Genomic DNA, 17,090 nt, shown 5'->3' with positions numbered 1-17,090 from the left:
GTTGTAAAGGCACTGAGACAGTAGAAAAAACACAAAGCTGTCAGGCATATCAGGATTTCCCTCAGATGTGTTAGTAATTTACTAAGAAAAGACTCTCTATGAAGGGCGGCACGGTGGTGTAGTGGTTAGCGCTGTCGCCTTACAGCAAGAAGGTCCTGGGTTCGAGCCCTGTGGCCGGCGAGGGCCTTTCTGTGCGGAGTTTGCATGTTCTTCCCGTGTCCGCGTGGGTTTCCTCCGGGTGCTCCGGTTTCCCCCACAGTCCAAAGACATGCAGGTTAGGTTAACTGGTGACTCTAAATTGACCATAGGTGTGAGTGTGAATGGTTGTCTGTGTCTATGTGTCAGCCCTGTGATGATCTGGCGACTTGTCCAGGGTGTACCCCGCCTTTTGCCCGTAGTCAGCTGGGATAGGCTCCAGCTTGCCTGCGACCCTGTAGAACAGGATAAAGCGGCTAGAGATAATGAGATGAGATGAAGACTCTCTATGAACAAATTTAGTCAGTAATTGAAGTTTGGCTGGCATTAACTGCTAAGTAAACTTCCATGGCTTGTGAAATGTTTGAATTCTGAAGTTGAAAGAACCTCAAGAATGCTGTCCTATAAGCTTGCAGAACATACAACTCATTTAAAGAGAGGAAACCATCACTTTGTCTGAAAATGGTGATGAAGTAAAACAGGAACGCTTGGACTTTTAGCATACCATAATATTATGATATAACATTCTTTACTGTTTTTAGCACAATATGAAAAGGAATTCTTTCAGGCGTTTTCTACTTCATTGTCCTCCATTGTGATTTCCCCATATTCTAGAAAATCCCACTTCTCCTAAACACCATTGGAAAAAATACTCTTGACCTTGAATTCTGAAAAAATTAACAACATGTTGTTTCCGAACTCTACCCTCTCAACAACACCCCCCAACTAGATGTACCCTGATAGAGTGCTCTGATTGGACGAAATGCCTGCACTTGTCTGGATTAGCGTGTGTTTTTCTCTCCTTTGCCACTTCTATTCCGTGTCATGTGATCCATTACATCACAGGATTGAGGTCACCGCTGGATTAAGAACGGTAAGATTGAAAGTGAGGAATGGAGGGAGTGAGAGGGAAAACAGAGAGATGGGAAAGCTATTAGAAAAAACAAAAACAGGGGAAAAATAGAGGGAGGGAAAGTGCATGAGGTGGAGGAGAAGGATAGATCTATGTTAGCGAGGTGTTGACTGGTGGTGACCTTCAAATCTGCCTTCACATGTCATGTCAGTGACATTTTTGGCTAAAAGTTAGTTATACACTTTGCATCACATGCATGATTATTCAAATTATATCTAATTTATGCACATTATTAATTTTAAAATACATGTATCATCAGTCAGTCACTTGGACCTCGCAAGCACACAGGCTTGTACAGCATGAGAAAGATTTATTTCCAAGAAACCCACCCAGGTTTGTGTTCAGTCATTCCTCATCTTGAGAGCTGGCTTCTGCAATCTTGCTTGACTTCTTAACCCAGAATGTCTTTAACCTCAACCTTCACCCATGTCACTCCATTGCTATCTTTTCTCCACTAGTTTCCAAATTTAAAAAACATGATGCTTATATACAGATATAAAATTAACCAGGTATTTCCAGAATCTTTAGAGTTGTTCCAGAGTCCAGCTCTGACTCCAAATCAACACCAGGTCATTACTGGAGAATCTTCTGAAACCACAACCTGACTATGTGAAGAATATCTACAGAACATCTTCAGAAATATGGAAGACACCATACACCAGAACAATTTCCTGCACCAAACAAATTTCCTAGAGCTTCTACTGGATTCACTATTCCAAGCCTAGAGCCATAACCGGTATCTGTTGGAAATCAGCATCTTCTGGATCTGCTGTATTGATAAGAAAGGCCATAGAAACATGCAATCTGAGAATGACACAATGAAAACTAGAGAACAAGAAAGTCTACATAGATCATCTCTAGACCATCTCAACAAACTCAAGCACTTGATTATCTCCAGAAACACCAGAGTAAATTCAGATAATCTCTAAAATCTCTAGAGCATCTCTTGGGCATCTCACAACAATGTACAACCCCGATTCCAAAAAAGGTGGGACAAAGTACAAATTGTAAATAAAAACGGAATGCAATGATGTGGAAGTTTCAAAATTCCATATTTTATTCAGAATAGAACATAGATGACATATCAAATGTTTAAACTGAGAAAATGTATCATTTAAAGAGAAAAATTAGGTGATTTTAAATTTCATGACAACAACACATCTCAAAAAAGTTGGGACAAGGCCATGTTTCCCACTGTGAGACATCCCCTTTTCTCTTTACAACAGTCTGTAAACGTCTGGGGACTGAGGAGACAAGTTGCTCAAGTTTAGGGATAGGAATGTTAACCCATTCTTGTCTAATGTAGGATTCTAGTTGCTCAACTGTCTTAGGTCTTTTTTGTCGTATCTTCCGTTTTATGATGCGCCAAATGTTTTCTATGGGTGAAAGATCTGGACTGCAGGCTGGCCAGTTCAGTACCCGGACCCTTCTTCTACGCAGCCATGATGCTGTAATTGATGCAGTATGTGGTTTGGCATTGTCATGTTGGAAAATGCAAGGTCTTCCCTGAAAGAGACGTCGTCTGGATGGGAGCATATGTTGCTCTAGAACCTGGATATACCTTTCAGCATTGATGGTGTCTTTCCAGATGTGTAAGCTGCCCATGCCATACACACTAATGCAACCCCATACCATCAGAGATGCAGGCTTCTGAACTGAGCGCTGATAACAACTTGGGTCGTCCTTCTCCTCTTTAGTCTGAATGACACGGCGTCCCTGATTTCCATAAAGAACTTCAAATTTTGATTCGTCTGACCACAGAACAGTTTTCCACTTTGCCACAGTCCATTTTAAATAAGCCTTGGCCCAGAGAAGATGTCTGCGCTTCTGGATCATGTTTAGATACGGCATCTTCTTTGAACTATAGAGTTTTAGCTGGCAACGGCGGATGGCACGGTGAATTGTGTTCACAGATAATGTTCTCTGGAAATATTCCTGAGCCCATTTTGTGATTTCCAGTACAGAAGCATGCCTGTATGTGATGCAGTGCCGTCTAAGGGCCCGAAGATCACGGGCACCCAGTATGGTTTTCTGGCCTTGACCCTTACGCACAGAAATTCTTCCAGATTCTCTGAATCTTTTGATGATATTATGCACTGTAGATGATGATATGTTCAAACTCTTTGCAATTTTACACTGTCGAACTCCTTTCTGATATTGCTCCACTATTTGTTGGCGCAGAATTAGGGGGATTGGTGATCCTCTTCCCATCTTTACTTCTGAGAGCCGCTGCCACTCCAAGATGCTCTTTTTATACCCAGTCATGTTAATGACCTATTGCCAATTGACCTAATGAGTTGCAATTTGGTCCTCCGGCTGTGCCTTTTTTGTACCTTTAACTTTTCCAGCCTCTTATTGCCCCTGTCCCAACTTTTTTGAGATGTGTTGCTGTCATGAAATTTCAAATGAGCCAATATTTGGCATGAAATTTCAAAATGTCTCACTTTCGACATTTGATATGTTGTCTATGTTCTATTGTGAATACAATATCAGTTTTTGAGATTTGTAAATGATTGCATTGATATGTCATCTATGTTCTATTCTGAATAAAATATGGAATTTTGAAACTTCCACATCATTGCATTCCGTTTTTATTTACAATTTGTACTTTGTCCCAACTTTTTTGGAATCAGGGTTGTAGATCTCCAGAATATCTAAAGCATACTTATAACCTATAGAATCTCTAGAAGAGTTATCGAGAATTCTGAGTAAGTTCAAATCATTTCCGCTGTCGTTAAAAGAGAAAATTTCCCATATAATTTCCAGAATTCTTTTAGCTGCTTCAGATCCTCTTCAGAACCACTAGAGTAGTTCCAGATCCAGTTCTTGGATCATCCAAGTTGGATGCCTCAAAACACTACAGCACCTCTGTCATATTTTCAAAACCATGTCAGTTTCATCTGTGGAATTCAGGAAAATAGATCAGTTTTAAAATATCTAGAGCTGCTTTACACCATCTCCAAAATCTCTAGGGTAGCTCCAGGTCATCTCCAGAATCTCCAGGGCAGCTCTTCGGCATTTCAGTTCTTTTGCATATCCAGTGGAGGTGTGGCAATTTAAGATCATATGTAGAATTTCTTGAGTGCATCAAGACCCTTGAGAGCTACTCCAGATAATCTTTGAAATTTCTAGATGATCACTAGGTGTTCATGGCACACCATCCCCAGAATCTCAAGAGCAGCTCTTAGGCACTTCAAGACCACCTTTTTTTGTCCAAAATAGCTAGAGAATTTTCAGATGATAAATTCAGAAGTTCTAGAACATGTCTAGGGAAGTTCAAGTCCTTTTCTAGAATCTTGACACTTGTTCCATGCATGTTCAGCATTTCTTGAGTAGAATATCCAGGTCTGCTTTACCTTATCTCCAGAATCTCCAGAGCAGTTCTTGGTTGCTTTAAGACACTTGGCCAACTGCAGATCATCTGTAGAATAGACCCCTTCGCAGTAAACGTCATTCATACGTAAGCGGAAATTGCGCGCGCAGCCTGGACCCAAAAAAGACTCAGAAATGCCTAGTTGTTGTGTTTTCAGGTGTCAGAATCGTAGCAGTGATGGGGTTAAAATGTTCAGAATTCCAGCAGGATCTCACCCATTCCAAAAAAATCGCCGACGTCTATGGCTACAAGCCATCAAACATATAGACTGGGATGAAAGCACTATCAAAAATGCGTGGGTTTGCAGCGCCCACTTCATCACAGGTAAGATCAGGCTATTTATTAAATCTTTCTTTTTTATTCTTTCTAGTCTTCGTTTATTGATGTAGCAAAATACTTTGGTAACGTTTGTCTGATTAGCTGGGTCATAGTTACACAATGTAATGAATATTGTTAGCATGTTAACTTAGCTTTGCATGCAATTTTGTTTGTAGGAGAGGTCTCGCTTGACTCAAGCAGTCCAGATTTTGTGCCATCATTATTTGTGTATGCCGAAAATCACAATTTTAAAGCAAGGATGGAAAGGTAAAATTGTGTGCCCTCACTCTAAATGCCAACTTATGTTGACTGCTCTAACCTAGCTCCCGCCCGTTCAGTTTCATTTCTGCTCTCTGCCTCTCGCTTTTTACGCAGCTCTGATTTCTCTTAGCTGCACTCTTTACACTATCATTCCTTTCATGCCATTACCTCCTGCAAATTGCTGTTTAGTGTTGGTATTTGCTGTTGTAGCTAAAGCCACATTGCCATCACATCACTGGCATAATTTGATTAAAACAAAATGAATATGAATGTCCCATTGTTAATCAAGTTGTACATGCCCGCACATAACATAATCATATGCATCTAAAGACTTGTAGGCACGAAGTTTTTCTTGGGTGTACACTGAAGTCTTGTCAATAAGGTACGAGTATATATCTGGCCATTGTATACCAGGGAACTTACTAACATCGTCCGTCCACTCTTTAATTAAATGCGGATCCGGTAGGCGATGTCCACTTGTTAGAGTTAACTTATTTATGTAGCATTCTCGATCTTGTAACGACAATTGTTTGGCATAATCTGACAGCTCATAATGCCGGTCTATGGGCAGCGCCATTGTTTCTGGGTCCAGGCTGCGCGCGCATCCTGGCAACGGTCGGTTTGTTTACAAACATGCGAAGGGGTCTATATGTAGAGCATTTTTAGATCAGAATCTCTAAAGTGGATTTGAAATACTATTTCAAGTTCTGTTTCACATCATCTTGATTATGACTCGAGAATCTTCGGAGTAGCTATTGACTACCTCATATCCAGAATAGGAGAATCTCAGAATCTTTACTAGAAGTGATCACATTATCCCCAGAATCTCCTGAGCATCTCCTAAAAATGTTCAGAATACCCAGAATATTTTTTGGTAACCCCACGAGCAACTTCAGATAATATCCAAAAATAGCTAGAGAATTTCCAAACCATCAACAGAATCTTTAAAGCACATTTAGAGCATATCTTATAATCATATTATTATAAGAAATGTCTGAAACATTTAGAACATTTCTTGATCAGTTTTTAAACATCTAGAACTGCTTCACGTTTTCAGGATCTCTAGGCTAGCAGCAGATCCTTTCTAGAATCACTATAGCAGCTCTTAATCATCTTCAGAATCTCTGAATGGCATCTCGAGAGCAACTTCAGGTCATATCCAGAACATCTAAAGCATTTGAAACCATCACCAGAACCTCTAGGGCTTATCTAGGGTATTTCAAGAAATCTTAGTGCTAACTTCAGATTATTTCAAAAATCTTTAGAGTTGTTTCTGATATGTTCAGCATTTCTTGAACTAATGATGCTTTACATTATCTCCAGAATATGTGGAACATAGCCGCTCTGGATCATCTTCAGGATATGAAGACTCTGTAAAGCAACTACAGATCATTATCTAGAGAAGCTCCAGAACAGAGAGTGATAAGAAAGCCACACAGGTGGGAAAATGTGTGCTTATCATCTAATAGAAAATGGAGGGAAAAATGGTGAAGCCATGTAGATGGAGACAGAGACTTGAGGAAAAAGAATATTGGCTACAAGACTGAGAGAAAGAGAGAGTAATCCTGACTAATTCACTTAGTGAAGTGATGAGGGCAGGACACTAAGAGGATTGGAAAATTAGACCAGTATAAATAACACGATGCAAGGTAAGGTTGTAAGAGACAGGAAGTAAGACAGTTATTCCAAATTTATAGAAGTGAAGCAAGTGACTATTTATAATTCTTCAATCACGGGTTCTTCATTTGGATTGCCTCTTCTTACTTCAAGTGTATTTGAATTCGAATCAGCTGAGACATTTTCATTGTCTGAAGATGTTTCTGTAGTTTTGCACTGGAGCTACAAGGCTAATGTATCTTACCTATGTAATGGAAGCTTATAGTCAACAATTCACATCATGCAAATTAACTTAACTATATGGATAAAAATCACTTCTAACATAAAATTCTGTTTTAAACTTTAGCCTATGTCTGATTCTGGCGTGAATGGCACCAAACTATGAGCTGACGAAAACAATGTCTGGCTTTAAAATGGCTGCTGAAACTATTTTTAGCTTTGAAACATTCTTTTTGTCCAATAGATAATTGTGTAGCAAACAATGTCATCAGCAAGTCTGAACATCTCCACATATCCCACTGAGGCAAGTCTGTGATGATTAGCTATGTGAAGGCCTTTTCAATGACACAGAAGTTGCATCAATATTTATGTTGGGAAAGTTATGCATATTCTGAATCGGGTTATGCGCATGCTCTACATTCAGATTATTAAAATAACCTGCATGTATTTGATCCCTGCCAGGTTGCCAGATTTTTCTTGAGTAGAAATGTCCAAGACAGGCTTTTTCATTATTGTCTCGACAGCTGCCTTTAAACACAAACACTCACTATTAAATACGAATATCAGGGATAGAAAATGCAGACTGAAGAAGGAAATATATTTCTGTTCTTTGCTGTATAATGTAACATAAAAGCAATTTCAAAATGAAATACAAAAAACTAAGTCGGTGATCTTTGAATGAGAAGATTGTTTCAAGCACTGAAAGAAATAAGTTGCGTTGGATGTAATACTGTTCCTAACCCAAGCTGAAGAAAAATGTGCTGCAGGTCTGAATAGCCAAGAGAGAGAGAGAGAGAGAGATTCTGAAATTATGTCCTATTCCATCCATGATCTCTAACTTGTCTCCTTGTCCGTTATTATATTTTTATTTACATTTTCTGTACTCTGATGAGAAAACTGGAAGGAATAGGGATTAGGGCTCTGTGTGTGTGTGTGTGTGGGGGGGGGGGGGGGGGGTCAGGAAGATCAGACTGGTTGCCAGCTTGTACGTTTTTCTGAGGGGATTAGGCGGAAAACAAATAAATCATACAGTATTTTTAAGTCCTGTGTGTGTCTACTGTCTCCATCCAGTCATACGCTGCACTCAGGGATTAGCTAGCTAGTTAGCTAATCTAATCTACAATATTTCTGTTTCTGGTCTAAAGGCAGCTGTCCATGTTACCAAACTCCTCTATTTAAAGACTCTCCCTTATCAGGAAACTTCCAGACTGTTACAAAGCACTGACACTGGAGACTCCTTCCTTAAATAATCAATAAACATCTTTCAAAAAGCCATATCAGATTACATCCATGTTTGTCTTCCTGCCAAACTCTATCTAATATGCCTAATTACTGATAAAGAACTGAACAGGGACAAATAATTGTTTTATTGAAATTGAATTTAATGTCTCTAAACAGACAAACTATCAAATTCTGTTGGAAAAAGCAAACACAAAGTGGGGTGAGGGAAACAAGAAGAAACAGCATACGCAGAGAATCGTAAGGATCAAAATAAGAAAGAAAATAAGGAATAAATTCATTTTTATGAATAAAAATGATTGTGTAGCTTTCACACCCAACCATAACACTATTACATTTACAGGTTAACCCCTGAGATTTAAAAAAAAAAAAAGGAGAGAGAAAATCTAAGATTAAAAATAAAAAGTTGGCAGTTTTCTAAACTGTAATTCAAGACTAGACATGATTGCCATTTTCAAGTAGTTTAATATTTACAGAAGAAGCAACAATGATAGGAAAGCACACAACTGCCCCCCCCCAAAAAAAAAATACAATTAGCCAAAAATAATTTTTGAAACAGATATCTCACCATTATCTTTGAACACCATGATATTATTAACTGAAAACAAATTAAGCACAATTCAACAATTCACAATCGCAATGAAAACAAGAATTATTACAGTCTACACAAATGAACAAAGACAAAAGATCAAGACTGACATTTTCACTTCAGTTCTTTAGAATTTTCAAAAACTAAAAATCAAACTTTGAGATGTTTGCAAACTTCTTCTCAGATGCTTTAAAACATTTAACATATTTAGTGTATGTCAAATCAAATCAATCATATGCAAAAGTTTATCACACCTAGTCTATATGGTGAATATGGACAATTTTCATATGAATTAAGTTGTTAAAAAAAAGCAAAAAAGCCACAACCACTAAATCATCCTGATATAAACCATTTGTTACAAATTTTACACATTTGTCATTTTGATATCTTGTACAATTACTGAAAAATTTGGCTTTTAAAAATCCCACATCATTTGTATGCAAACAATTCATAACAGTACTATAGAGCGAAAGTATTTTTATGGAATTACATACAGTATTAATAAAATCATAAATAAGCTAGTCGTTAAACCCACCCCACACTCACCATAAATTTGCCTGTAATTTTATGAACAATTTGGTTCAAATGAATTCATACAAATTTGAAAATGAAAATGAAAAAAAAAGCTTGCCAGTTTTTATTTATTTAATTTAAAAAAAAAAAAAACCAGAACTCTGATCAGAATAGTTTGAATTTGCGTAAAGCAAGTGTCTATTCTATTTACATCATCTGCTGTTTTACAACAACAAGAAACACAAGAAATCATGCAATTAAATGAAATCAAAGACACAATTATGAACAATTTTAACTTGTCTGAAATTCCCTCCTCGATTGCGCCCCCTGCCTATAACACCTGGAACTTCCAGGAATTCTGGTCCTTGTAGTCCAGGCAATCTGCTGCACCAAAATTGAGCTTCCAAGCTGTTTGGTCTTTATTGTAGTCCAGACAATCAATGGTGCTAAAACCGAGAGAGGCGGGGCCATAACCTTGTGAGACCTGTGATTGGCCCAGAGCCATGGAGGAGGAAGAGCCTATAGGGCTAAGGGGGCCACTCCCAGTGGCTGAGAGTGGTGCGTGCATTGGGGAGAGGTATGAGCTGCAATCTAGGCCGTTAAAATAAGACGAGGAAGTTGCGTAGGCTGGAGCGTACGCTGGAGTCTGAGCGTACGTCATTGCATACGCGGTTTTACTCGACACACAGAGTGGATCAGCCAGTGGCGAGACGGATGCAGGGCTCCAGATGGAGACACTTGCGTTAGCATTTGTGCCAGTTGAGCTTGGAGTGATGGCTGTAGGTGGGGCTGGAGGGGGTGGAGCTACTGGACTGTAGGGTGCATTAACAGTAGCATTAGTATTATTCGGGTCAGAGGTTGTCTCTCGGGCAGGGGAGGATTTCTTTTTCGGAGGCCGAGGTTTCGGCTGTCCGCTGCTCTGTTGCTGCTGCTGCCGACACTTAGCACGACGGTTTTTGAACCAGACCTGTAAATAAATAACAAAAATTACATTTTGAAATCTAAATTAACAGTTGATTATTTTCCAGTAACAGCACATACCACATACCTGATACCACAGCAAATTAATCTCATCTCATTATCTCTAGCCGCTTTATCCTGTTCTACAGGGTCGCAGGCAAGCTGGAGCCTATCCCAGCTGACTACGGGCGAAAGGCGGGGTACACCCTGGACAAGTCGCCAGGTCATCACAGGGCTGACACATAGACACAGACAACCATTCACATTCACACCTATGGTCAATTTAGAGTCACCAGTTAACCTAACCTGCATGTCTTTGGACTGTGGGGGAAACCGGAGCACCCGGAGGAAACCCACGTGGACACGGGGAGAACATGCAAACTCCACACAGAAAGGCCCTCGCCGGCCACGGGGCTCGAACCCGGACCTTCTTGCTGTGAGGCGAGAGCGCTAACCACTACACCACCGTGCCGCCCTCACAGCAAATTGACAATGATAATTTTTTTTACTTTTACTTAATTGACAAATCAATGAGTGCCATGTCGTACTTTTTAATCCATTTAAAGTTGTACTTAATGTTGTGGAATTTCGCGAAAATTGAAGTTCATTTTAAGAAAACTTAAAGGTGACACAGTTCCCTGAGGTCTGAATGAAATGTCTGACATATTTTGGTCAAAACACCACAAGGATAAAGCACCACATCACCTTCTCACCCTGTCTAAACAGCCCTGTTCAAAACACCCGATTTGAGCGAATGCCTATTCATCAGTGTTGGTTCTAGCTTGAATGGCGCCCCGGAAGAACCCCCACTCTGCGTCCCCCAACCACACACACACAAAAAAAGACAAAAATTGTGTAAATATTCAAGCCCCACAACCCCCCCCACTTGTGAACATAAGTGTTCCTGAGCCTATTTCATTGCATGCATAATATTATACTCATAAAGACATGACGTAGCTCCACACCTTTATCTTTTGCACGTTTTTCCTCTTCTTTCTTCTCTTTTCCGAAACTGGACACCTGATGGCTGACCCTTGACTTTTTCTTATTCATTTGTGTTGATTTGGTACTCAAGCATCACTCCATTATCCATCACCTAACACTCTCAACTGAGAGCCAAGACTAAACCAATTAACCTTCGTGGTGTGCAACATGCCAGTGAAATTACAGTATAAAGTCACAGTGTTATGAATGAATTGTGGTTTATTTGGTAGTGTTTTGTAGTGTGACTGAATTTACTTTACATTAATACTCGGTGCATTATTGTATAGATTCTCTCTCACTCCCTCTACCTTGGGCTTCCAGGGAGACCTCAGGTCATAGGTCAACCCCCCCATCTCCTACTCCTGAGTAGCAGACCAGGAAGTACAAACAAGAATCAGGTGCCACTCTGACAGGTTAATTGATCCACACAGGGACATGGTATCACTGACATGACATGCAAATGAGTGATAAAAATCCGATCACGCAAATCTCAAAATTTGGATTTCTTTTCTGCCAGCGTCCCATGCCACCCCGGTAAGATGTTCATAATGAGCTCCACCCCCCTCTCCACTGGTAGGCCTCACACTTTCCTCATGAATATTCATTCGTAAAGCCAGTTCTCAAAGACAGCCATGAGTAGAAGTACTCAAATGAGGGGGCGGCATAATTCTAATCAGCTTGTGATGTAGAAAGGGGAGCCAAATCTGAATAGCTTGTTGAGTCACATGTTTTCTGAAATAGGCCACATAGTAAACAGACAGGGTGTCAGTTTGTGGGTTGGTAGGCTCCAGATACCCAAATATATGTGCACAAACACTGAAAAAGTGAGATATAAAAATAAAAATGTCTCCTTTAAAGCTATAGCTGTACCTCTGACATGGAGACTCGTTACAGAAAACATCACCATATCAACGATGACATGTTTTTAATCTGTTTATTATTGGATATAGATTATGCGAATGAGCTGCTGTTATTATCAGAACTGTCCTACTGACTGAGCTGCGGTCACAGAAAATTAATCAACTCTTTCTGGCCAGTCAGAAAGCAGAATTTAACAGTGATGTGATAGAAATGGGTAACGTTGTACATTTTGCTTGTTAAGCTGAACTCTTACCTGAACTCTGGACTCGGGCAGGTTGATTTTTAACGCCACCTCTTCGCGCATGAAGATGTCAGGATAGCGTGTTTTAGCGAACAGTGCCTCGAGCACGTCGAGCTGCGCACGTGTGAACGTGGTTCTTTCACGCCGCTGCTTCCGGGGTGTGTCTGCCAAACAAATAAACAAACAAACAAATAAATAAATAGTCCAGCTGCTATTAAGTAACCTTGGCTTTCATATGTTTTTAATAATGTTGAGCTTTTTAAAATACACTTTTACAAAATTGTAATTAAAAAACTACAATATAAAACATCTACACTGGAATAATAATTCTAATTTACAAGGTCTGTGGTGGAAACATTCTTAATCTTTGATTACTTCACCCTAATATTACAAAGGATTTATAGCATATTTTATTATTCACCATCATTTCCACTTGCCAGTAATTTGTAAGTGGGATTAAACTTATAACTCGAGACTGAAAAATGCTTTATAAAGTCAATGTTTTATAACATGGACACAAAAAGAAAGCAGACTTCAGATCTGCCATGACTCGAGTCCTTATTATCGGCTACACATAAACAACAAAGCGTTAGAATTTATTTTACAGGTTTGTAGTTGAACTGCTGAAATGTTCATTACTTTTAAACGGATTAACATGATGTCATTGTTCTGCAATTGTTTATTTAACGAGGAACTAATGAGTCACTTTTTTTAGTTTTTAAAAATTGAAAATTCAATAAAAGTGTAATTTCATTATTATTATTATTATTATTATTATTATTATTGCACCATCAATATAGTTAGTAGTAGTGTGATTAAAATTACATTAAAAACAATAATTGAAAAGAAAACCCCAACAACATCCATTAACCTCTATATCCTGATTGCATGGATAAGAACAATGAGTTATTTGAATCATATTGGGTAAAACAAACAAACAAACAAACAAACAAACAAACAAACAAACAAACAAACAAACAAAAAACAGAAATATATTATATTATTAGCAAGAGCAACACCAGAAATGGATGGATTTTTCTCACAGAAGAGAAACAATTTAAGCTTTTACAATTTAAGCTTTTCAAGCTACTAATAATTTTTATTTATTTTTCTTTTTAAAATCTTTTTAAATATATGGACAGCACCTTAAATGTTTATGGTGAGCATGGACACTTGGCAAAAGTCCATTCTTAGGGAAAAAAATATTTTATTGCCGCTCAAAGTAAGATATATAATTCTTAAGAGATATAAGTTAAGAGATATAATTCTTGTGGAACCTTTTTATTTAAAAAAAAAAGTGTTTTCTTTTCATGCTTGATAGACATAAATCAGAATTGACGTAAATCACTGCTCTTGACCATACAATCAAGAAATGGTGGTAAATATTTTAAAAATTGTTTAATTATAGGCCCATTTAATTTAATTGTGCTGCTGTTATGAAGTAAAACTATTTAAGCTACTTCTAGGAGTAACTTCGTCTGTGTGCATTAATGTGTAATATACAGAGCAGTGAAACTTAGTAGGAATAAAATTATCACAACAATCAGCAAAGTCATGATGTATGCTGTGAGTCTCTGACAAATAAAACCCGCCAATAATCTACTTACAGAATGTATGAAGTCCAATCTTCTAGTCACAGAAACAAATATCAACACATGGTGAAAAAATTATCTTATTTTTCAGATTGTTAAAAAAAAAAGTTTTCGTAAAAGGTTATAAAAGCATTAAGGATGTTGTCTGGTTTTGATTTGCTCCAGGACAGAACTCGGGTTCTCATAACGGATTTGTGTTTTCTCTCCTCTGAGGCATTACATTCAGCTCAGGAAGGCTTTAATTACTGGCTCATGAATTGCATTAAATAAAGTGCACTCTCAAAAAAAAAAAAGTGTTGTGATAACATATATGAATAGAACCATATTTGGGTTCAGGGAAATGTTTGGTGATTTTAGCAGCTTTGGTCCTTAAGGAACCTTTCAGTTTATGGATGTTTATGTCTTTGACATAACTCACTGTTCTTGTCCATGCAAACAGGATCTGGAAGTTAATGTTAATTCTTTAAAATTGTTATTAATGGTATTTTAATCACATTCACATCACCTGTACTATTAAGACTGCTGGAAATACTGATGATGATGATGATGATGATGATGATAATGATGATGATGAAGAACAGCACCAACACCACCACCACCACCACCAACAACAACAACAACAACAGCATTTTTCTGAAACTTCACAAACAACAAAAATCAACAAGAAAAACACCAGAAAAAAGAAAAGTGAAAAGACACTTTTGTCTTTTTTTGCTGTTATGTGGCTAACAATGATGATAATGTAAATAGTTAACTTGATACTCTTAATTGCCATAAATGACTGAAGAATGATGTCCCACCATGAATGTATTAATTAGGTATCAGGTTTTTTTTTGTGCCTCTTAAGATCTGGTTTATATTTTGTGGAATTCAGTTCATTGTAAATAAAATCATGCTTAAAGACCCACAGTGTGAGAAAACAAAGGGACTGAACTATACGTTTCTCGCTGCTGGACTGGGACCATCACGTGTGCACCTTTTGTAGCATTACCTAAAAACATGGCACCTTTAAATCTAATCTGAAAATGAATTAGGGTCTATTTATGTCTCCTGCTGAACATTTATCAAAATTTCGATGGTACAGTTTAGTATCCTTTTTTAACTAACAAACTAACTGTACCTTACAAACAAACAAACAAGCAAACAAACTAACTAACTAGATACAGAAATAAACAAATAAAATTTTCACTCCATCTGATTCACTTTACGAAATGTTAAGTATTTTAATGTGTACATAATTTTTTTAATTTTTTATTTTTTAATTCCTGTTTGAGTTTTTATTCCCCCTCAATTACAGGACACAATTTTTTTAAATTGCAAAATTTATATTAACAAAAGTTGACATTACTTTTTTTTTTTGGTTATTGAGGTTTGGATCATTCAGATAAAAATATTAATGAGGAGAATGTTGATACCTTGGTGGTCCCTGGACCCCACTTTAAGAACCGTGTATTTAAGAATCATAAATTATGGCACCTCTGTGCAACAACAACAACTTTTCTTTTTAAGAGATTCCAGGATGAGTCAAATGAAAACATCTTCTTCTTGTTCTGTGACATAAATTAGAGAATCATGAAATGAAATGTTAACATTAAAAAAAAATACTATAAACAGTAATCAGTAAGCCATAAGAAATGAAACAAAGTCGATATTTGGTGTGAGATGACCCTTTGCTTTAAAAAAAAAAAAAAAGTAGTCTGAGGTCCAGTGAGTGCAGTTTTATGCGGAAATGAGCTGTAGGTTTTACTGAGCATCTTACAGAACCAGCCACAGTTCTTCTGGACACTTTGACTGTCACACTCGCTTCTTCATTTTGCACCAAAACCCAGCAGCCTTCATTATGCTTTCTTTTTTAATCTGAAAAGTGCTCTCTTATGGAATATGCTGCTCAGATACAAACTATTTTTTTCTCTCTGTAACATTTAATTTTGTGCTGGAAAAATACGAATGTTTGGACTCTAAAATGTTTTTGTACTGACTCGATAATGTAGAAGTCATAAAATAGAAATCTATAACAAAGTTTGGATGAAAAAAAATAGGGTGCCTAAGAGTACTTTTGCACAGTACTGTATATTAAGCTGGAGGGCCATTGCTCTAAATAGCCCCTTTAAATACTACTGCTTTATATGATACACTTGAGCAATGACTGTTCTCCAGTCAAGAATGCATAATAATAATAATAATAATAATAATAATAATAATAATATTGTAACTCTTTGTAGATGTAGATGGGTGAAGGACTGGATTTTGATGCTCCAGGATGAGAGGAATAACTTTGGAAATATTGGCTCAGCTATAATAACAATAAGAAAAAAAAATCAATGAATTTTGTTGAATAAAGTTGAAAGCACTTACTCTGGTAGCCCACGGCGGTGTGGAGGAGGTCCATGCCTGGGCCGGACAGCGTTAACCCGTTCACTGCGTAATGAGGCTGCTTAATGTAGGACATCATGCCTGCACTGCCTTTAATCTCTCTCTCTCTCTCTAGCTCTACTGTTCGCCTTTATCAAGGAGGAAAAAACCCAGCTTCAGTGTTCCAACTAAAACTAATTCTAGACCTGTTTTTGTCTCACCAGAAACTCTCAATATAACCTCACAAGCTCTTTCTGTCTCTCTCTCTCTCTCTTGGTCTGTCTCTCTCAGTGTCTGAGGGTTGTGTTGTGTTTGGGACACAGCTGAGGACTGAGAGCACCAAGGAAGAGGAGGGCTAATTAGAAGACAAGGTGGAGAAAACCCCTCCCTCCTCAAGCTCTCCAACATACTGTAACCCCCCCCATTCCCCCCTCCATTCGGCATTCTTTCTTTTGTCAGTCCTTGTCCTGCAAATTTTCTTTAAAATGAACCCCCAGAAACCACCAATCACTCCAAAAAAGACTTAAATTTCTTCTGTCCGTCCATTTGGATCATGGGACTCTTTACAATTCCCAGTTCCCACAAATGGAGGAACTGAATTATTCAAGTGCTAATAAATATATCCATCCATCCATTATCTGTAGCCGCTTTATCCTGTTCTACAGGGTCGCAGGCAAGCTGGAGCCTATCCCAGCTGACTACGGGCGAAAGGCGGGGTACACCCTGGACAAGTCACCAGATCATCGCTGGGCTGACAGACACAGACAACCATTCACACTCAATTTAGAGCCACCAATTAGCCTAACCTGCATGTCTTTGGAGGAAACCCACACAGACATGGGGAGAACATGCAAACTCCATGT

The 17,090-nt window shown here is 38.2% G+C and overlaps 1 protein-coding gene across 2 annotated transcripts; it reads right to left on the bottom strand.

Annotated features, from left to right (window-relative positions):
- Positions 1-9,568: 9,568 nt before the first annotated feature.
- On the bottom strand, positions 9,569-16,327 carry otx5 (orthodenticle homolog 5). Of its 2 annotated transcripts, none has more exons than XM_060942211.1 (3): positions 16,227-16,327; positions 12,296-12,491; positions 9,569-10,204 (listed from the first exon to the last, which is right to left on the bottom strand). In XM_060942211.1, exons 1-3 carry the CDS (start codon positions 16,325-16,327, stop codon positions 9,569-9,571), a joined length of 933 nt encoding a protein of 310 aa, XP_060798194.1. The 2 variants fall into 2 exon arrangements, with proteins under 2 accessions (XP_060798194.1, XP_060798195.1); XM_060942212.1 differs by having other exon boundaries at positions 12,296-12,447; positions 16,231-16,327.
- Positions 16,328-17,090: the final 763 nt, after the last annotated feature.

Source organism: Neoarius graeffei, chromosome 16 (assembly GCF_027579695.1).
Source record: "Neoarius graeffei isolate fNeoGra1 chromosome 16, fNeoGra1.pri, whole genome shotgun sequence".
Classification (NCBI taxonomy): domain Eukaryota; kingdom Metazoa; phylum Chordata; class Actinopteri; order Siluriformes; family Ariidae; genus Neoarius; species Neoarius graeffei.
The sequence above is the reverse complement of the archived record's forward strand: the minus strand, read 5'-3'. Positions and strand labels throughout refer to the sequence as shown.